Genomic DNA, 24,119 nt, shown 5'->3' with positions numbered 1-24,119 from the left:
AGATGTGGGTACAAATCCCAGCTATACCATTTGCTGACTTTTTCATTATAATAATAATAGCTTTTATCAGTCACTTACTGTGAACCAGGTACTATACAAAACATTTCCACTAATCACTTAATTTATCTTCTTGGTTGGCCTTATCATTATCTCTATTTTATAAATGACAAAACTGAAGCATAGAGTTCAAACATTTGCTAAAGATCCAATGCCTAGAAAGTATTTGAAAAGTTACTTAATCTCTCTTTAAAATAGAGGGAATAAAGCCTGGCTGAATAAACACTGATTTCAGTATACTTTTACTTGCCATCACAGGAAAAAGAAAGATGGAAGGGGAAAAAAAGTTCCTACATTTTCAAATACAAGGTTCTTTAGATGGACCATTTTGCCTTTTAACCGTACAAAATTTCTACTTTTAAAAATAGTTGTTCCCTGAAGAGTATCAAGATTCCTTCTGATTTTTTAAAAATATTTTCAGTTAAGTCAGTATTTGTTAACTGAGACTAGGAACAAAATGGGAAGAAGGACGTTAGAAGACTGAATTCTAACTCCAGAGAAGAGATGAGTTGTCAGGCTCTTCAATCAGCAATATTTTAAGACTCAACTGATGTTGAGGAATTGTGCTCTTGTTTTTATATTGTAAAGCCTTAGCCATAGGTTGGGGTCACCCGGGTTAGAGAGACTGAGCACAACACCTGCTTGCTGCTAGCATTAGCCACCCCATGACCTTTTAGGCATTTACAGTGTTAAACTGAGCTCATAAAAATCAGCATATGCCATTTAACCTTTATTATTCTCGCACCTGGTTTTAATGTCTTCACTGCCACTGGAGTGGTATTGTTCCACAGACCTTCCCATACTTCACCAAACTGACCAGATCCCAATCGCTTCAGAAGCTGTATGGAGTTGCGGTCTATCTCCCACTGGTCCACAGTTTTGTAAGACAAATCAAATGGAGCTGGGACCTGGATCTGTTTCACAGAATAATAAGAACAATTGTTAATTTAGAAAAAATGTAGATTTAATATTATTTTGTTGAACATAATGGTTTAGGTACTTTTAAAGAAAACATTTTTTAAAACACAACATTGTAAACAGTCTTCTAATTACTTCAAAACCAAAAAACAATGGTGGGAGAATCTGCATTGTTAGCTCTTCAAATTGATCTTCCACAACTTGGGAAGTCAGGCACCTCGTTGTCCATCTGTGTGATCCCATACCTAACGCCATCCTCACTCAAGTCTGGAATGACTTCTCTCTACCCCTCTGCCTAGCTAAATCCTCTCAGTTTCAAGGCCCAGTTGAAGTTCCATCTCACCCACAAATCCTTCCCAAACCCTTTGGCTATAGTATATATTATACGTATCATCTCTTTTTGCATAATTAAATGTTTTATATATTTCAAACTCATTTTATCATTTCTTTATTTGTTCATTAATTTATTTACTCATTCATTTAGTAAGTAAAATTGTTTTAAGCATTAACTAGGTACTTTTCTATAAACAAAACAAGCAAGACCCCTGCCCTCCTAGAACTCATAGTCTAGTTTACCACCTGCCCCATGGTCTCTGTTGCAGCTTGTAAACTCTGCTGTTATGGCACAAAAGAATCCAAAGAAAGCTCGTCTATGAATGAGCATCTGTGCAAATAAAACTTATTTCTAAAAACAAGCATAGGTCAGTGTGAGCTCATGGGCCATGGTTTGTCTATACCTGCCCTCAGGTAATAAAATTGTCATTTTATTAGCCACCGCATGAAGAGAAGCAGCCCAGTGGGGTTGCTTCCTTTTTTCCTCTAGATATCTGACAAATACTCAGATATCTGGAGGAAAAAAATTAACTTCAATAAACAAACACAGCTTGAAAGCATTTTCACCTTTAAGCATGGTTTCCCCAGCTTGACACACAGGCCATCACTTGTCTTGGTGTAGTGGCTCACAAACTCGTTCAGTGTTGAAAAGGTTCTTCTCCGGGTGAGAAAAAAGCCCCCTTCATCCAGTCTTTTAATTCTGTAGTGTTTTACAACTCCTCCATCTAAAACTGGGACCCAAAATAATTCCTGTTAATAAGCTTCTTGCTAAAGCCAAGCAGATTTATTTACTTTGTGGTGACATTTTCAATGCATAAAATGAAATCTATATAAAATTCTACGTATTTCTCAACTTCGTGTCAGAAGACTTAAGAAAGTTTACAAACAATACAGAACAAAAGAGCGGGTGTGAGAATTGGGAAATAATACTGAAGGAAATGTAAAAACAAAGGGGTGAGGCTAGCACTAAAAGAATCCATGATTCGAAGTCTAATATATGTGATTAAAACAAGCCATAAAATTGACTCTATCACTCCAGCAATGCAGAGAAGAAAATCTTACCATTTGGGGATTCACAATGTCCATAAGATAAAATCATGAAAGGTTTTTAGGAATAGTTCAACTCTTCCTGGTGCAGAGACCAGGGAGAAACTTCTCCCATGAAATCCTACAATGTGGTGATGGAAATAAACAGTATGCTCAATACCACCTTATAATAATGCATGGAATTCCACAGGACTGTTCATTATACTGTACCTCAATGCAGGTTGGTAACAGAATGTCCTAACACAGTTCAAGAGAATCAATTCCACAGAGTTTAAACTGATTCAGTCCACATATGACACATTCCAGCAGTATTGCTCACTCCAAGAGTAAGTCCTATAGTATCTACAGGAATAACTAGACTGAATCACTTTTACCTAGTTTGGCTTGCAGTGGATATTTTGTTACTCTTGCCACCCACCTCCCACTGGCCCTTCTTCTGTTAACAGCCCCCCCAATTTTCCTCAGGAATTTTTGCTTTTCTAAAAACATGTGGTCCAGAGGGACCTGGTAGCTACCTGGAGCTGAAGAAGACAGAATCAGTGCAATAAGAGCCAAAGACCCCCAATTCCAGGATTTGAGTTAGGAAGTTCCAGGAAGACAGAAAGAGTTTTGTTACTGTGGCTGTTGTTTTGGTTTTGGTTTACTGATGGGAGTTTGGAGCTATTGGCAGAATCCTGGCCTCTAGGCAGGAAGCAAGCTTCCTGAGAAAAGAAGCAGCCCACTGGGAAGCAGTCTTGATTTGGAAAGTGAAGCTTAATCCCAAGAGCCAGCCAAGCCTGGCTTTTCAGCTACAAGAGTCAATTAATTACCTTCTTGGTTAAACTATTTTGAATACAGATTTCTGTACTTACATTCAAAATATTGATTAATGTACTTTATACCTATGTTTTCACTTAACAAAGTTATTGGTAAGTATTGGGTAGCATTTACCACTATAATGCTATTCTGCATTCCTTGCTAAATATAAAATTTTATGCTTCAATGATTAGTCAGGCTGGTGCAAGGCCCTTATGAAAGGAAATAAGACATCCCAATCCCCATATGGAGGTTTACTGAGGGCATGCCAAGAGCTAGGACAATTTTTTTTTTTTCAAAAAAAGGAATTGGCAACACCCAAAAGGCTTAAAATGAAAAAAGGCAGTTTTAACAAGTATTAACAAGGAAATGGAGTGACTTCCCACACATAGTTGACGGAAGAGTAGTTTTAGCACCACTTTGGAAAACTGTTTTTCCTTATCTACTAGAGTTGAACACAGTCACACATGTAATACAGTAATTCTACTCCTAAGCATAAAATCAATATATTCACCAAAATATGTGTTTAAGAATGTTTTTATTTGCCTGATTTTAAGGGTCTAAACCTGGAAACAATCCAAATGTTCATCAACCAATAAATAGAACTATCCAAATGTCTATCAAATAATAAACAACGGAATTAACTAAAAAATTGTCATCTAGTGGAATACAGATTTGTAAATAAACAAAAACCACAGCTACACACAATGGTGTGAGTGAATCTCACAAACTCAAATATATAGTCTCATTATTAAAAAACAAGGTTGGGTGTGGTGGCTCACACCTTCAGTCACAGCATTTTGGGAGGTTGAGATGGGAAAATTACTTGAGGCCAGGAGTTTGAGGCCAGTCTAGGCAACAGCAGCAGACCCTGTCTCAACAAAAAATAACAATAATAATAATAATTTTTAAAAATTAGCCAGCGTTGGTGGCACATGCCTGTAGTCACAGCTACTTGGCAGGCTGAGGCAAGAGGATCACTTCAGCCCAGAAAGTCAAGGCTGCAGTGAGTTATGATTGATTGTGCCACTGCACTCCAGTTCAGCCTGGGCAACAGAATGAGACACTGTCTCAAAAAACAAACAAACAAAAATCTTAAAAACAGGCAAAACTATTGATATGAGGAGTCAGTGACTGGGGTGTTAGCCTTATTCTGCTTCTTAACTTGGTGCTGGTTACCTGAGTTTATATACTTTGTATTCACCAAACTGAACTCTTACAAATTATATACTTTTATTGTATGTATCACACTTCAATTTAAAAGAATACTTTTAAAAATTGGTTATTTGCTTCTGTTTATGAACAAACGGGACATCGAGTCTCCAAACTGCTACATTAAGGTTAATGCTGTATTATTTCAGTATAGAGCGTTATTAAAGTAAATGTTACCTAATTTTCACCTTGGATATAAAAATTCTCAGTAACATACATGTAGAATATTAACTTCAAGCAAATAAGTTTTCTAGTAAGCACTGTGAGAAACCTGGCTACAAAATGCCCTTCTAAATAACTGAGTTGACTTGCAGAATAGGACTATTTGCTGTAAGCAAGAAAAATGCAGGGAAATATCAAACAAAAATCAAGACCTTAGGTGTACAACCTTAAATTTGAAGGTAACCTTTTTAACACAGCAGCAACCACAATAATGTAACCAATGCAACAGACAAGCACAACTAATAATTAAAGCATACACCTTTCATGTTCTTCCCAATGGTCTTTAATTTAGACTCTGAGAATAATCCTCCCTGTCCCTAGATGAAAGGTCCAGCAAAGTTTTTCTGCCCATTTTTCGGTATTAGACAGTCATACTTCCACTTTAAATCACTAACACTGTCTCAGTTCAAGCTTAGAATGCCCAGTCCCAGACATTAACCAAAACACTCTACTGCTATGTGATCAGATGTCAAATCTTCTCCCTTCCCTAGCTCAGGCCCACATCAAGCCAAAAGGCAGCAATGGAAACATAATACGGGTGGCTTCCTCTCTGTTTCTCTGCTATAGCTGATCCCCTACTTTCCCTTGCCAGCTGGGTTCTAAGCATCCAGGGTAAAAGCAGAGAAAAGAGGAAGTAAAGGATGAGAAGGCCATACTCAGTTGAATTCCCACTCCAAGCCTGCTGGCAGAAACTCATGCTGACTTCTCTCTGGGACACTCATGCAGGCCTTTTGGGGCTTCTCCATCTCTAAAGAAACTCTCACGGCAGTTGCTAAGATGCAGGAATTTCTAGGATGCCTGCACCCAATCACCTCTCAGCTTCTGTTTCCTGAGCAATTCGCCCACCACTTTCTCCCGTATAGGTCTCCTCTTACCCTCCAGCAGAAGCTTTCTTGGGCAAAACCCAAAACTCCTCCAGACTGTCCATCTGCAGTGCCATGGCACTTTTGCTCATTAGGAGACCCACTTACGGTCCCGAGATAATATTTACACATCCCTTTCCTTGGCAATTAATTACCTGGAGGAGAGAGAGGCTGGTGCCCCAAGGCATCTCTTTCCTACTTCCACATGATGCTTTAGCCTCCTCAACCTGAGTCAGGCACCTGTGTTCTACCTTCCCAACTGTACAGGGTGGAGAGTTAGCTCTCAGAGTGGCCTTCCTGAAGCACCCTTTCACGAGGTTTGGGGTCCCCTTCATCAACCCAAGAATAAAGGGGGTCCCATAGTGTGCCAACAGCTTTCTTCAACAGCAAAATGCCATCAGGAAATTCTTCCTCCATTGCACTCCTTGTATTCTTTCTAAATCATTAACAAGCTGAGAGATCCAAGAGCAGCCATACCTATCTTTGACCAATTCCTTTGGCAACTCTGAGTATGGAGATCTGACTTTGAAATTGTACTTCTACTGTGTCTTAATAACCTCAACCAAAAACTCAATTTTAACATTGTTATATTCACATTTATTGACCCAAACACTATGCTAAGTATTATTTTACATTATTTTGTTGTAATCTTGTAACAGTTATATAAGGTAGTTTATTGGGTCCATTTTATTACTCATAAAAAGAGAGTAGGTGGCACTGCCAAGATTCAACTTGAAGCCTTGTGACTCTAAGATGCTCTATAACCAGCAGATTTCATATAGCAGATCCAAATGTCTGATAAGGCACACCTCCAGTTTATGACAACAATGTTATGTCATCTGTGTTCAGGATAATGTTCTACTTTCAGCAATGATATTATTCAACCATGTTAATGTTTTCCCTTACATTAAAATACAAAAGGCAAGAATACGTTTAGCTCCTTCAAGAGCAAAATCATTTTCTTAAACTTTTTTGTGTTTCTGGAATATATCCTTGTACTCTGATTTGTCAAGTTAGCATTCCCACTGGTTATGACTCTTGGACCAGTGTTAATTGCCCTATATAATCACTATCAAATAGAGGACTTTTATTAGGTTACGGAGCTTATCTCATAATAAATTCCTGTATATGGATTAAAAAGCCAACAAAGGGCTAGGCAGGGTGGCTCATGCCTGTAATCCCAACACTTTGGGAAGCTGAGGCAGGTAGATCACAGGACAGGAGTTTAAGACCAGCCTGGCCAACATGGCGAAACCCCATCTCTACTACAAATACAAAAAATTAGCCAGGTATGGTGGCACGTGCCTGTAATCTGATCTACTCAGAAGGCTAAGGCAGGAGAATCATTGAACCAGGGAAGCAGAGGTTTCAGTGAACCAAGATCATGCCACTGCACTCCAGCCTGGGCAACAGAGTAAGACTCTGTCTCAAAAAAAAAAAAAAAAAAAAGCCAACAAAAAGTCAAAGACAGCTATAAACAATATCATGTTAGTCTCAATTCATTTATCCACAAAGTTATAAAAATATAAGTAAAAGGATATGTAGATATATAATATACTTGCTATTTATATAAATTCTTGGCCTAAATGTTCAAGCCTTGACATCTATCAAAAACAAAAGTCCATAAATTAAAGCTGAGATGTCTAGCAAGCCAATAGGTCTGTAATTGGAAATGATGGGAAGCAATAAAAAGAATTCCCCTTTTATAAATAAGATGAACCATCTACTAGTTCCAAATTGAAATGGACTACGTGACAATTAGACACAAACTTACAAATTCCTTCATAGTGCACCACAAAAGATCTGGTAGTCTCCAAGCTAGAGACTAAAGTCAATAGATGGCAGATGAGTTAAAAGTGCGCTTTGTGATTTTCTTAATAAGGGATGCAAATCACAGTGATAAAAATGGCTTTGGCGATTGCTATTGATTATATAAAGAAAGCCTAAATAAATGTTTGCCAGATCTTTATGATGCAGATTTAAATTCTCAACTGTAAAACCCAATACTTGGCAATAGCACCTAGAGTTTTCAAGCACAACGAGAGGTATTTTGTTTAACAGAAAAAAAGCAACAGACTGGAAATGGGAGACCCAGGTTACAATTTAATTAGTCTATAAACAAAAATATGTCAGTCTCATGGGCCTTGATTTCTTTATTATTAAAATTAAAAAGTAGGCTTTTAAAAAATCTCAAAATTTCCAAATGTTTCCACCTTAGCATTCAAAGATTTCCAATGATGACTGCTTTCTCTCCCAGAATTCTGATCTCTTTGTGTAGTCCTTTCATAAAACTTTAGTAATTCTTAGAGCTTATGAACCCCACTTGAATGCTTCTCCTATGAATCTTCTGGAAGCTGGCCCCTCCTTGCCTCTCAATTTAAATCCCCAGAGTCAGCCTTCTCTATCCACCTGAGCTCCTCCTTTCTGTCACATAAACCTGTTTAATTGTGATGGTATTTATCACAGTAGAATTATTTCTGTGAGGACAGAGGCTCTATTGTCTTCATCCAATAAATATTTAAGAGCTTGGCATGGAGTAACCACTAACAGAAACATCTACTAAATGAATGAATGAATGAATGATTTCACTAACCCTTTGCTTTTAAGTGAAATATAAATTTCTGAGATGTCTGCTGAAATTTAAATAGTTAATTACAGAAATATGTTTGGAACTGACAAGACTTCCCTGGAATCTTATTTTAAAATGGCAAAAAACCAACCTGAGGATATAAACACTACTAGAGAATAGTCACTTAAGTCAATATCTAATTTCTTGATTTTTAAAATATAATGTAGAAATATTTTTTTCATCTCTGTCATCATGAGTATTTATATGTGGTTCATTCAAGTTTTCAATCTGAACAAAACTGGAATATATGTATTGTTTAAAAATAAGACTGCAAAAGCTACATCAGGGAAATTCAATACATTATAGTCAGGATGAAGGCACTTTTAATATTGCATATATTCATAAATAATCAAATACAAAATGCACAGTTTTTTAAAAGTATTTTCATCTGTTAGTGGTGAGTTCATACACTCGCAAATTGTCGTTCTTAATGAAAGTTGAATTCAGATGTCTCAGAACGAGAGAGAAATAAATTTTCTATTCCTTTTCTGGCTTGTGACCTTTATTACTGAGCCAAATTTATTCCAATTCCTATAGACAATAAGTGAATGCTGTGCTGCTCTTTTTGTGAAACACTATGAGTTCACACTGGTTAAGCATTTTAGCAGTTTAGCTGCAAAACATATATAAGGTTAACTAAAGTAAACCACAGTCATCCATCAGTAAAGTTGCTGGCATTATCACTGAACTGAGCTAAAAGATCAAATATCTTGAGTTTACATCTTTACTCTCATTTATGCTATTTGACCTAGGGAGAAATGTTTCACCTGTCAACTGATTAATCTAGCAGAACATGCAGAAGAATTGGGATGTATTGAGGAGATGCAGGTAAGTATGTATGAGGAGTACAATAAATGTTGGTTGCATGTTGAAAGAAATCAGCTATTCTGCACGTTAACTTCTATATGGACTGTACCACAAGTCACCTGATTATCTGGCAAACTTCACATCCAGAGTAATTGATTTGGGACAGGATATATGTGCTCTAGATAGGGTCTGATGATTTCTGTCTTATTTGCCAAACCCAAATGCATTTATATAATATATAGTTGGTGACAGATATAGAAGCCCAGTTTTCTTCTAATGGTAAGGTCTTATTTTGCAGTCCTTTCACAAATCTTAAGTAATTCTCACCTTGGAGCTTTTGAGGTAGAAAGGGTTTCTCTGCCACTATATAAAGGAATGCTGTGAGATTTTTTCATAAAGCACTTTCAAAGAACTCTGCCCCAACTCTACCACACTGGTAACACATTATTCATAACATATTAAACAATTATGAAATCCAAAATATTCCAAAGTTAGATTTTTAAAAAGCAGAAATTCCAGAAACTAACTTTGGAATATAACACAAAGTCAGAGGCTGCGTCTGCAAGACACAAAGACATCGAATCAGCTCAGTGAACAATAGCGGTATAACAAGTAGTTTGGTGTTTTATAGATAAACAAATGGTTGATTGTGCAGATTTTCATTTTTCAGCTGGTCTTCTGGAATCATCTGGGCATACCCTTATTCCTACTGACTGATAATAATCTCTTCCAATACTGAGTAAAACAATATGACTTTGTTGATTGAGCAAAGGAATGAAAATCAAGAACTCACTGACCTAATCTTATTTTTCCAGTGATTTGTTCTTTGACCTTAGGCAAGGAATTTCATTTCAGTTTCCTTATCTAGAAAATGAGAATAATGATCTTATCTCTATACTCCCACAGGGATACTTTGAGTGTCATTGTTCACAAAGGATGACAGATATTTCTAATGTACAATGTGTGAATACTGCATTGCAATATCAGTATTGTCAAATAGCATTGTCAACAAAAGAGAAGCAGTTCCAAAGTAACATTTTCTACTGCTTACACAGCAATGGCAGCTTAACATAGTGGCCAACAAGCATATTAAACTAAGAAATTGCCATTAATTCTGTGTTCAAGAACTCCTGAATTTGTAAACTCCTGTTTATTTGGTTTGTTTTTAGAAGATTTGTTTATACTTTTCGAAACCATTACAAAGACAACCATGATGATTCTACCTATACCACTGTCTCAGAATTCATACTAAGATAGCTCTACACCAACAAGTGAATAACATTAATTGAGTTGTTATGTGGTATCTCCCATTAAAACACAATTCAAGACACATGCTCATTTTACACTGAATTCTATTCTACAGCAAAGAGTAGGATTCCAGCATGACTTGTTTTGAGAGAAGAAAGTACATCTGTCTAAATTATTAAGGTAGCATCATGTAGAAGAGTTATTCTCTCCTTTCCTGGGGAAAAGTATCCAATATGACTAAAGAGAACAAACAGAGCTGATTCATTTTATGCATACAACTAATCCTGTGGGTCTCAAAGGACACTTGGCTCCCAACCAGAAAAATTCAGTGTGCTGTGGACACTGGTCAGTAAATTTTATTGTTAAACTGTGGATTGAATTAGATGATGATCCATTAAGAAAGTGTCAATATTAGTTAACTCAAGAAAGCTCACCAAAAAAGCTGTTTGAGGATACATCTGATAGCTCCCAGGTCCTAGGGTCTTTCAGGGTTGTTACTGGTCAAGAAGCCCAGCTGAGGTTACTTTATAGTTAAAGGCAACAATCAACAACTCTTGTAGGCAAAAATTAACTATCTCTTCCATATGGCATAGCATAGAAATTGTGAGCCTGAACCATATATTGGTTCAAATACTGATCACATTTTTGAGAAAAATTAATCTTATTCTCAAGACCCTAATAGTCCAACCCCTTATGGAAATAAGCCAACTCCTTATCAAAGTTGGCAATTAAGTGTTCAGTACAGAATGTCAATTTTATTGCTTATATATCTGGTATATAAAGCAGATGAGTACCTCTTTAATTAACAATATATAATCGTAACATTGAATATTTTGTCAACTAATTGAAAATTACAATTTCCCATGAAAAGTACAATTTCCCATGAAAACAGCATTTGCAGCATCTGATATTGCAGAGAAATGCTCAAAGAAATAACTTGACTCTTTATTCCTCTCAGGACTCTTAACTCCTCACTTGGTATTATATCTGCAATAAATCACCAGGGATTAACATATTGGGATTATATTATCTCAATTTCCTACAGAAAATCTTTCACTGGTTAAAGACATAATGAGACATGAGACTCAGTGTATATGCTTTTCAAAGCTTAATCTAAGGAAATAATCTAAATATTTATATGCATTTATTTAGTTCTATCCCTTGTTCTAAAAACATTTGAAGGCTTGCATAAATTATAAAATACCTCAAAATATAATAAAATTTAAAATAAGTAGATGAAGGAAATAAGACAAAAGGCAAAGAAAAGAGCGATGACTCCAGGAACTTGGCTAGTATGCTTTACATAGATATCTTCAGATGCCAATCCATGTTCAAGCAATGTGGGCCAGATTTGGCACTATGCCTTTCCAGTGCCCACAATGCATTATTACGTGTTTGTGGTGCTGCTGGTGTAAATTATCCTACTTTGCTGCCTGCCATATAAAAGTATAACACATATAATTGTGTATAGTACACAATATACAATAATGGTAATTAACCACTGTGTTACTGGTTAATGTATATATTTTCTATACTATACTTTTTGTTATTATTTGAGAGTGTACTCTACCAGCCTGGGAGACCTTGTCTTGACAAAAAATGAACAAAATTATCTGGGTGTGCTGGTGCATGCCTGTAGTCCCAGCTACTCAGGAAGCTGAAGTGGAAGAATCATCTGAGTCCAGGGAGGTTGACGCTGCAGTGAGCCATGATCACGCCATTGTACTCTAGCCTAGGCAACAGAGTAAGACTCTGTCTCAAAAACAAAACAAAACAAAACATACAAACAATAAAAACCATACACGTAAAACAAACAAAAAAACAGAAAGTACACTCTACTTATAAAAAATATTTAACTGTAAAACAGCCTTAGGCAGATCCTTCAGAAGATATTCCAGAAGGAGGCATTGTTATCATAGGAGATGACAGCTCCATGGGTGTTATTGCCCCTAAAGACCTTTCAGTGGGACAAGATGTGGAAGGGGAAGACAGTGATATTGATGATCCCGACCCTGTCTTGTCCAAGGGCTGTGTATATGTTTGTGTCTTTGTTTTTAACAAAAAAAAAGTTTAAAAAGTAAAAAACAGAATAACTTTAACACAGAAAAAACACTTATAACAACACAAAGAGAGTATTTTTGTAGAGCTGTACAATGTGTTCATGTTTTAAGCTGTTATCACGAAAGAGTCAAAATATTTTTAATTAAAAAAATTTATAATGCAAAAAGTTATAGTAAGCTAAAGTTCATTTACTATTGCAAAAAGAAAAATAATTTTATAAATTTAATGTAGTCTAATTGTACAATGTTTATCATAAAGTATAATAACATCACAGGCCTTCACATTCACTTACCACTCACTCACTGACTCACCCAGAGTCCTGCAACTTGTCCTGCAAGTTACATTTATGGTAAGTAGCCTACACAGGTGTACCATTTCTAATATTTTAAACCATATTGTTACTGTTTCTTTTATATGTTTAGATATAAATACACAAATACTATTGTGTTACAGTTGCCTGCAATATTCAGTATAGTGACATGCTGTACAGGTTTGTAGCCTAGGAGCAGTAAGCTATACCATAGAGTCTAGGTGTGTAGTAGGCTATAGCATCTAGGTTTCTGTAAGTACACTTTCTGATGTTCACACAACAATGGACTCACCTAATGACACATTTCTTAGACAATATTCTAGTTGTTAAGTGATATGTGACTGTATTTCTGATATTAAAATGAGAAATTTCTTACATATGTCCTCATAGAGAAAACACAGGAAATACAATGAGCAATATCATCATTAACATTCTTAATAGTAAATACACCAATACATTGCAAATAACTGACTCTTATAATGTCCATTAATATGGACCAGTTTCCAACAGGGAATTCAATAAAGGCATTTATATGGCAAACTACAACACAGTTCACCACAGAGAAAAAGAAAAGCAATTTGCACAAGAAATTGCACTGCAGCATTTTCTATGATTAAATGACGGTTACATTATAGTGAATCTGAAAATTGAGAGTAGATTTTTATAAATTATATAATTATAAAAATTATCTCGCAGCAAGAAAAATATGTAAAATGTATTAAGTGAAGTGGTGGCATACAAAATTAAGAGAATATCATACAGAAACATGAGGATACATCTGGCAGCTCACATGTCCTAGAGCCCTTTTCTGCTAAAGGAATCCAGCTGAGGTTCCTTGTGGAAACCATAATTGCATATGAGCAAAGATGATTAAATTTGCCAACACGAAAATAATTGTGTTAGACTGGCAGATTTGTGGGTGTTTTACTCTTTCTGCTTTCCAAACCAACTGTAATAAAGATATACTGCCTTTAAATAAAAACATACACATAATACTTTCAGCTTTTTAAGAAAAGCAGTATGAGAATTAACAACCTAAAGACAATGTCTGCACATTTTGCTGAAGACACTGTCTGGTGTAATACCTGGTATTCTTTACATAAACACCTCATGAACTCATTTTTCTTTGAACTTAATGCTTAAAATTATAATGTGTCTCCTCTTATATATAAGACAGTGAGAAGCACGATGTGTTTCCCTTTTTGCCTTATTTGCCTGAGAACTGCTGGCTAAACTGATTTCTAAACTGTGATAATTATCTTCTATTAGAGGCTCAGCATGATCTATTTCTCTGTTCTTTGTCATTGATTTTGTCTTTTTTATGTTTAGCTATATTTTATATTATGTTTCAGCATTATAAGCTGACTTAAAACATTCTGGAGATACACGGAAATACACGCACAAATGAAAAGATCATCAAATGTCATGGCACACTTACTAAACATAAGAAAGAATTTCTAATGAAGTGAACTGCACAACAGTAAAACAGGCTAATTTTTTGGAATTTTTTTTATGGGAAGTTTGAAGCTTCAAATTATGAGACATTCCTCAGCAAAGACAATACAGTAACAGACTACACATTCTTCACAAATTCTCTTATTCTATTAATGAAAAGAAATGGAGAAAGAGAATATGAACTATCAGAAATTTTAAAGATGATTTATTTTTTCCTTTTACTGATGAGAAAAACAAAGTCTAGAGGTCTGAAGTATACTGTTAGTTACTTTCAGGGCTGGAAAATCTAAGTCTGGCCATATGAGTGATAGTAAAAACAATAGAAACCCTTAACCACTAATTTTCTATTTGTTCATCAAAGAAATAAAGGTAATAACATTATTTTCTCAGTAGGATATCACATGTTCCAAAGCTTTATGAGTAAACTTTCCCTTCTCTCTCAAAACCCTCCTAAAACTCTCAAAAAGCCTTCCCCATAATAAGGGAAAATGTCAGGACTGATTTCCTCTTCTTTTTTTTCCCACCCAATTTCAGTAATTAGTAGACATGTTGAACAGAATAAACATGAAATTCATACAGAAAGGTAATAAATGGTAATTAAAATACCTTGAAATCAATTTTTATCTCCTTTTGAATTACAAAAGAGTGGTTTTTGTATTAGCTAATTTATTTTCATAGCAGATTATTGTCTCTTTTCATTTTTCAACTTGCTTCTACATATACAGCACAGCTATTGGTAATTTGATAATTATTAATTCTCATTTCTACAAACAGCTCTTTTTCTTGGAAATTTCATCAGATTTAATGAGGATCTGTGATATAAGATATTCCTGCTGTTTATTTCAGACAAGTATTAGATCGAGGTTACTGTAAAGGTTAATTTTATGTGTCAACTTGACTGAGCTAAGAAATGCCTTGATAACTGGCAAAACATTATTTCTGGGTGTATTGTGAAGATGTCTTCACAAGAGATTAACATTTGAATTAGTAAAGAAGATCTTCCCTCGTCAATGTGGGTCAGCATCCTACAATCCACTGAGGGCCTGAATTATAACAAAAAAGGTTGTATGGACAACTTCACTCTCTTTCCTGGACGTCCATCTTTTCCTGCACTTGAACTTCAGAGCTCTAGGTTCTCAAGTCTTTGGATTCTAAGACTCACGCCATTGGCTCCGCAAGTTCTCAGGCCTTCAGAAGCCTCTGACTGAATAATTACACCATTGCTACCCTTCCTGGGTCTTCACCTTGTAGATGGCAGATCATGGGACTTCTCAGCCTCCACAATTTTGTGAGCAAATTCCCATAATAAATTTTGATACATATATACTTATTGGTTCTGTTTCTCTAGAGAACCCTGTCTAATACAATTAAAGAGGGTGGACTCTGTTTAGATTTAGTTTTATTTGTCATCATTTGGTGCAAATGTAGGTTAGATCACGTACAAGTAAACACTTCACATAAAGACAAACCATCCCTTAGTTGCAGCCTGAACTTTGAAGGCTAGTCAGTAATCTTCATAATGACCTTTACTCATTCAGGAGTGACACCAGGTGAACAACTGTGAATTACTCAGTCCTGGCCATCACTACTCCTAGGAAAACAGCTCAAAGTACACATTCCAGTGAAAGGTGGGCCAACAGCTCCAACTTCAGTGCAAAACATAGCATTCTTTATGAGTAATACTAAAAGATATTGAGGCCAGGTGGGTGGTTCATCCCTGTAATCCCAGCACTTTCAGAGGCCGAAGCAGGCAGATAACTTGAGGTCAGGAGTTTGAGACCAGCCTAGCCAATATGGTGAAACCCCATCTCTACTAAAAATACAAAAATAAGCCAGATATGGTGGCATGCACCTCTAATCCCAGCTACTAGAGAGACTGAGGCACAAAAATCACTTGAACATGGGAGGGGGAGGTTGCACTGAGTTGAGACTGCACCACTGCACTCCAGCCTGGGCAACAGAGTGAGACTCTATCTCAAAAAAAAAAAAATACCCTGTTGAATTTGTATTGAACACGTGACCTAAGCAAGCACTGTGCTAAGTGCTTTTTAATGTAATATTTCATCTAATCCTCATAACAACCCTATGGGGTATAAATATTATTTTCACCACTTTGCAGTGCATAAAACTAGTTTATGAAGAGATCAAATAATTTGTCCCAGGATACAGAACAGATAACTATGAGTGCTATGGCTCAAAACCAAGTAGTTAAACTCGGAAGCCCATACTCTTAATCCCTATGCATCATCTATTGTCAACCAGCAAGTACTTTTACGCAGCTATCACAAGGCACTGCTCACAGCTCCAAAAGCAAGTAATCTTGGAGCTACTATTTAACAAGATGATGACACTGCTTTGGATAAGGTCTATTCTGCAACTGACACCTCTTAAAGGGCAATACTAGGTTGCGCTTTACTTTCTTACAGTATTTTTCTCCATCTAATACCATGACTCCATTTTCCTTAGTCTTACAGATACAAGCCAAAATTTCAATTTACATTATCTTATTCACCAAGTTTCCTCCTCATCTTTACTCCTCTCTCTCAACGAATGGGACTGCCATTCTGAAACCCAGACATTAAAGCTGGATTCCTCTCTTCCCGCCTTCTTACCTCTGACAGGGCATTATACTCTATCAATCCGTCCTCACCACTATTACCACCTGGCTGTTTATCTGTCCTGGCGGGTTTCAGTAACTCATAATCTGTTTTCCATGTCTCGAGCCTCACTGTCCATCTTCCACAGTCACCAACATCATCTTTCTAAAATGCAAATCTGACCTTGTTACTGTCCCCCTTAAAGCTCTTCAGGAGTTTCTCCACTGCCTAAAGTGTAGGCCCGGTAGCAGAATTCTCCACTGCATCTTATCCTCAAGGTTTAAATGCTTATTTATTGCTCCCTGAATGTACTATGGTGTTTTCTATCTCTGTGCATTTTTACAAACTGTTAAAGTAGAATATTATTCTATTTACATATTACAGAGTAATTTGTTTCTAAAGTCCCAGCATCTCCTCCTTTATCAAGCATCTCCTCCTTTTTTAAGCCTCCTGGCATAAGCAAGCAGAGCGGCTCACCTCGTCCTCAGTATCAATTGTGTATCTACCTCTGTTATTGATTTCATTCCACATCGTTGCTTATATATTTATCCTGCACTTCTCCTACTGGGCGTTAAGCCCTTTGATTGTAGAGACCATGTCTTCTTTATTATCCTAGTACGTAACACGAAATTGTCAAATCAGCATTATCATTATCATCATCATCATGACTAATGTTTATTGAGCTCTTATTGTATGTAAAACATGGTCCTAAGACCTTCACATACATTCTCTCGGTGAATTCTCACATCAATCCTGAAATGGGAAAGTGAAGCTGAGAGGGTTTAAATAGTTTGTGCAAGACCACTCAACTATTAAGTGATGGAGCTGAGACTGAAACCCCAATGTTTGATGTCTATCCTCTGCAACCTATTGGCTCATTAAGAGTTCTCAGCACAGGTTTGATAAACAAATGGATGCACTAACAACGAATCTACAGAAGTCCCAAGAAGAACATGGCCTGTTCCATAAGTTTTAATGTTTATTCCTCCTTTTTTTTCCCTAAAATCTCAGCTGAAATATCCTATACCTGTTTCCCTGCTCCCACTCACACAAAGTCTAAGATGGGGAAAAAAATCTCCAATAGCTGTTGAATTAGACTTTGATTCACATGGCCAGTATCCACTTCTGTTGTGAATTTACTAAAGCCCAATGAATGAATTTGATTTACTTTTTGAAACAAATTGTTTTACTGTGCCACTTCAGTGATAATTTAGAGATCTTCATTGGAATCTCACAGAGCATTTTTCTATCACAATTCAAGAAAGCTTCAATAAGCACATCCTTGTGGGTGGAATGCCATCTGACGGGTATAATGATATCATCCTTGAGCCTTGTACTTGAAGGCATGGAGGGGAAGAGCCTGAGTCCACACACAGAGAGAGCTGGGTTGGAAATGAGATCAGCTACTTACATGCAAATCAATTTACTCAACTTCTCTAAGACTCAGTTTTCTCATCTGTAAAGTCAAAAAGAATACTACCTGCAGGATCATGGTGAAGGTTATAATAAATATGCCTAAATCAGGATGAGCGTTCCATGCATAGTAACTACTGTTACTTGCTTCCAAAACTCCACACAAATGATTTCACTAATCCCAGCCCTTTCATGGGCTCTCTTTGGGTGGCTACTTTTCCTTTCAGGGACTAGGATAAAGGTAAAGATAGAGACAGGGTAAGGGCAAAACACTGTAACTACAATTTTTAGCAATGCGTTTAAATATTTAAATCCTACAATGTCTATTTTTTATAAGAATGATGAATGAGGTCTCAATCTTATATTTCTTCATTCGAGTTTGCAAAGAATTTTCACATACTCTTTTTTATTGTACTATGGGGTGGATGTCTATATAAGTTCTGAGTCACATAGCCTAGCTATAAACCTCAGATTCTTTACTTTCTAGCTGTGTGAACTTGGACAAGCTACTCCATGACACAGTTTCTTCCACTGTAAATTGGTGGCAATAATAGTACCTACTTCACATAAATATGCTATCACATGTAGAAACGTTCAGGACAGCGTCTATCACAAAGCAAACACTCTGCAGATATCATTCTCATCAACCAATAATGTACACAGGACTGATGCTGCAACAATTTTATAGATGATGAAACTGAGGCTCACACAGTGAATGCCCATAGCTTCTGATTTCTAATCTGGAGTGATTTTGAGATAAAGAAAAAAGATAAAGAGGAAAGTATCAATACTTTTCTCCCAACAAGCAGCAAAATCATTATGATTAGAATGCCAAATGCTTATCATATTTCACGTACATTTTATAGTAGACAAGTTTTCAGTGAAGTGATGTTGTCTTTTGGTGGGGGATAACAGTTATTTGAGGCTACTTTTATACCATTAATATGTGTAGATATTTATGTCTGGGACTATTTATGTGAAACATGGGGTCAATTATTCATTGTCTCCTTGCCTTTGCCATGACTCTCAATTAGATGGAACATTCTTCCCAATCCCACTGACTTAGGATGAGGCCAAATGACTTGCTTTGGTGAACTGAGTAGGGACAACCATGACAAACGGTATGTCTTAGCAGAAGCTTTAAATAATTTGGTGTCATTCTTCTTAGTCATCTGATCTCCACCATGAGAAAGTCATGACTCACATAGCAGCATCTCCTTTAGCCTGAGCTCCAGAATGAAAGATTCATGGAGGTTACCCTAGGCCTGTCTACCTTAGACAGAACCCAGTCAAACCACGACCAAACCAACAGCCATCATATAGCTTGAGTAAACCACTGAGGTTTACAGGCAAAAGTGATTAATACAAGACATTTTAAAGAAAGCAGTGTGACTTCTGAATAATGTTTAAATATGTCAACAGGTCCTGTTAGAGTAACTGCTTATATGTAGTCACATTAGCACGGATGAGTAACACTCTAGCCTTTAATTCCTTCAGTTATGAAAACAATGTTTTAATGAGGTGATCTCTCCAGTTCAAGTTGTCTACTTCTAAGATTCCAGCAAGAAGATTTCCAGAAATGAAGCTATCGTAACCTTCAAACATGGTGGAGAAAAATTATGATCTCTACTTTCTAAAAGAGAAAACTGAACCACATACATTTAGATGAAATCTGAAAATTCTAGAGACCCATCATTGTGACAAGGCACATCCAAGGAAATGTGGTGGGTTACACATGAGTAATGTGTGTTGACACTGGGATTCTGCTCTGCGGGCATCCTTTCTACCCCTGATAACAGCTCCATTCATTTGCCTAATTCTCATTTTTTTATAAATTAAATTATCAAAACAAACAAAACAAAATGTTGAAGCTACATCACAAATTTCAGACAGAAAAGAACAAACCCAGTATCTTCTTCCTTCCTTCCCACAGGCAATCATCGTATCATCTCAATCTCTTCCTATGCTGTGCATTCCAAGCTACGATCATGAGCCAAGCTCTGTAAAGACTCGTTGTTGCTCAGGCTTGAGTGCTAATGACAATAGTAAATATTGATTTTGCTCGCTGTGTGCCAGGCTGTGTTCTAAGCACTTTTCATGCATTAACTCATTTAATCCAAACACCACCACCAACAGGTAGGTACCATTTTTTTTCTCCATTTTACTGAAAAGGAATCTGAGGCATGGAGAGGCTAAGTGACTTACCTAAAGCCACAATTCTAGTAATAGAAAGAACTCAAAACCAAGTACCCTGGCTGCAGAGTTCATTATCATAAACTGCAATACTCTTCATGGGAGAATCTATTTGGAGCACTGATAACCTTATTCTTCCAACCAAGATAATCTTAGCATAAAATTTTGCTTTCAGATTTCTTACAAATTGAAGACATAAGAAAGCAATCCTCATTTCTACTCTATCCCATTATTATTATAGACATAAAATTGTTTTCATTGATTTTGACCATTTGCTTATCTTATAAAAACACAACAAATAATATATTTCCTATATGAGTGTCTCTTCACTTAGTTAGCAATTCTCTTCCACTGCCAATTAGAGCATATGCTTCACAAGGCAGGAACTGTCTCACTTGCCATTTAGCCCTCTGAGTACTTACTGATACTTAGTAGGCATTAAATAAATATTTGATGAATGAATGGATGGGTTGGTGAGTGAATCACAAGTTTTTTAAGGCCTGGATCATCTCTTTGTTTGGGACTATACATACAACAGTAAACAGAAAATGCTGTTCACTATAATTACATAAAAATGAAAGTATAATTTTTGCTTATTTTTCCTTCTTTTATGCTTGTGCCTCCTACTTACTTTACTTTTCACAAAACCTTTTGTACAAACATCTGCAGGTGGTAAGGAGATAGCTCTGCAGAGAAAGGGGATTGAAAGAAAGTCTCTGCTCTGCTGAAACAAATAGGAAAATAAAATTCCTGCAATGCATAGGCTTTTAAGACAACAAAATTGTTTCTCAGATTGAAGTTCCTGTGCTGAATTTCCTAATAATATAATGCATGGCACAATTCTAAAATGCATTAGAAATGACTTCATGATTGACAGGATGCTGATAAAGAGGTATAAAGCAGCTAATGTGCATATATCATTTTAGATACATGGTTTAACATTAGAAATAATAACTTATTAAATTGGATTGCGTTTATTTCATTCATTTTTATATCATCAACACATTTTGTGTAACTATTACCATATAAAAACTAGATGCCTAAACCATTAAGAAAAATTAAGCCTTGGTTAATTTTTTGACATTAATAAAGCAAAACTCCTACCATATGGAAGTCTTTTCATTTATAGCATAAATACTAGGAATACTTTTAAAATGTAAACACGTTTGCAACTAAAATCAGATATTCTTCTTTTAACGAATTAATGGGTCATAAAAACTAAAAACAAAGTTAACAAAAACATTCTGTGTTATGTCTACATGATGGCATGTTATTTCTGACATGCCACAAGAGGGGGCACATGTTTTGTTTGAGTGAAAGCCCTCCAGTGGCCCACAGAGGTAAATTAAGAGTAGGGTGAGAAAAGTAGCATTCAACATTACAATGTCCCTGTTTGTAGGAGCCATATATGCAATACACGAGTTGGGCTTAATTCCACATTATTTTTTCAATAATATATTTTTGCCACCTGGAATAACAAATGTATATACCTTATTTGATTTAAGAATCAGGCAGCCTTAAGATGCAAACATGTATTTAGTTGTTATTTACCTGAGATAAAAACTGGACTGTATTTCTGAAGCCCCTTGGAAAGAAAGAAAAACTGGATGCCCTCTTTCTAACTGACTTTCATCTCCAAAGCCAAAGGACTTTAATTTACTGTTTAATCCAAAACCTGGCACCAGGTCTTCTCAAATCTTCTTCAGACAGAAGAGGAAAAAAATCTCTTCACCTCCCTCTGTCTTCTGCTGTTCAAGTTTTAAAATTATTCCTCTTTTTTTTCAGTTTGAGATCATTATGTTTACATGATATCTAGGCTTGAGAAGCAGAGAGACCAGTCAATCTCAGTTCTAGCACTTTCCAGCTATCCAAAAATATTATCCATATCAGATTCATCATGACCACATTGATAATATATACAATCCAGTATCTTTGTTAGTTATTCAAGCATACTGATGGTAACAGACTAACAATTTACAGATCTCCATTTTATTTCCTAAATGGTTCAAAAGTGCATCACAGAAAACAGTTCCCAATTCTTTTATTTATCTATTTTGTTTTAGATTCAGGGGGTACATGTGCAAGTTTATTACACTGATATATTGCATAATGTTGAAGTTTGGGCTCCTAGTAAACACCTCACCCAAATAGTAAGCTTTATACTTAATACATTTTTAAATCCTCACCCCCTTCCCATCCTATCCCTTTCTTGAGTCCCCAGTGTCTATTATTTCCATCTTTATGTTCATGCACCCATTGTTTAACTTTCACTTGTGAGAACCTGTGATAATTGCTTTTCTGTCTGAGTTATTTCACTAAGAATAATGGCTTCCAGTTCCATCCATGTTGCTGCAGAAAACATGATTTCATTCTTTCTTATGGCTGCATAGTATTCCATGGTATATACATACCACATTTTCTTTATTCAATCAACCATTGATTGACACTTGTGTTGATACCACATTTCCCTGCTATTGTGAATACTGCTGCAAATAAACACATAGGTGCAAGTGTCTTTTTGGTATAACCATTTCTTTCACTTTGTGTAAATACCCAGTAGTAGGATTGCTCAGTCAAATTGTAGGTCTATTTTTAGCTCTTTGAGAAATGTCCACATTGTTTTCCATAGGACTTGTACTAATTTACATTCCCACTAGCAGTGCACAAGTGTTCCCTTTTCTCCACATCCTCACCAACATCTGTTATTTCTTGACATTTTAATAGTAGCCATTCTGACTGGTGTGGGATGGTATCTCATTATAATTTTAATTTTCATGTCTCTGAGGATTAGTAATGTTGAGTAATTTTTCATATATTTGTTGGTTGCTTCTGTGTCTTTTGAGGAATGTCTGTTTCTGTCCTCTGCTTACTTTATAATGGAGTTCTTATTTTCTTGTTGATTGGTTTGAGCTCCTTATAGATTCTGGATATTAGTCCTTTGTTGGATGCATAATTTGCAAATATTTTCTCCCATTTTGTAGGTTGCCTGTTTACTCCATTGATTGCTTCTTTTGCTGTGCAGAAGCTCTTTAGTTTAATTAAGTCCCATTTGTCCATTTTTGTTTGTGTTGCATTTGCTTTTGAGATCTTAATTATAAATTATTTGCCTAGGCTAATGTCTGAAAAAGTTTTTCCTAGGTTTTCTTCTAGGATTTTTATAGGCTCAAGTCTCACATTTAAGTCTTTAATCCATCTTGGGTTAATTTTTGTATGTAGAGATAAGGGTCCATCTGCATATGGCTACACGATTTTCCCAGCACTATTTATTGCATAGGGTATCGTTTTCTTATTGTTGAATTTGTCAACTTTTGTTGAAGATCAGTTGGTTGTAGATATGTGGCTTTATTCCTGAGTTCTCTATTCTGTTTTGTTGATCCATGTGTCTACTTTTGTACCACTACCATTCTGTTGTACATATTATAGCCTTGTAATATAGTGTGAAATTGGGTACGGTGATGCCTCCAACTTTGTTCTTTTTGCTTAGGATTGCTTTGGCTATTTGTGCTCTTTTATGGTTCCCTGTGAATTTTATATATTTTTTCTAATTCTGTGAAACATGGTAATTTAATAGAAACTACATTAAATTTGTAGATTGCTTTGGGCAGTATAGTCAATTTAATGATATTATTCTTCCTATCCATGAGCATGGGCTGTTTTTCCATTTGTTTGTGTCATCTATAGTTTCTTTCATTAGTGTTTTGTTCTCCTTGTAGAGGTTTTTCATCTTCTTGGTTAAATGTATTCCTAAATATTTTACATTTGTTGCGGCTATTGCAAATAAGATTTAATTCTTGATTGGTTCTCAGGTTGAGTGCTGTTTGTGTATAAAAATGCATCGAGAAATTTTACTGAAGTTGTTTATCAAGTCTAGGAGTCTTTTGGAGAAATCTTTCAGGTTTTCAAGGTGTAAGATCATGTCATCAGTGAAGAGAGACAGTTTGACTTCTATTTTTCCAATT

At 36.0% G+C, this 24,119-nt stretch overlaps 1 protein-coding gene across 2 annotated transcripts in view; it reads right to left on the bottom strand.

The window, feature by feature from the left end:
* The window catches only part of FRK (fyn related Src family tyrosine kinase), a 162,805-nt gene that overhangs the window by 20,221 nt on the left and 118,465 nt on the right, over positions 1-24,119 (bottom strand). For both annotated transcript variants that reach the window (XM_032274389.1, XM_032274388.1), the window contains exons 3-4: positions 1,876-2,039; positions 803-971 (exon numbers count right to left, since the gene is read on the bottom strand). In XM_032274389.1, the coding sequence (XP_032130280.1) occupies positions 803-971; positions 1,876-2,039 (333 nt within the window). The remainder of the gene's footprint in view (positions 1-802; positions 972-1,875; positions 2,040-24,119) is intronic.

Source organism: Sapajus apella, unplaced genomic scaffold, assembly GCF_009761245.1.
Source record: "Sapajus apella isolate SASKATOON/1434 unplaced genomic scaffold, GSC_monkey_1.0 scaffold6, whole genome shotgun sequence".
Lineage (NCBI taxonomy): Eukaryota > Metazoa > Chordata > Mammalia > Primates > Cebidae > Sapajus > Sapajus apella.
The sequence above is the reverse complement of the archived record's forward strand: the minus strand, read 5'-3'. Positions and strand labels throughout refer to the sequence as shown.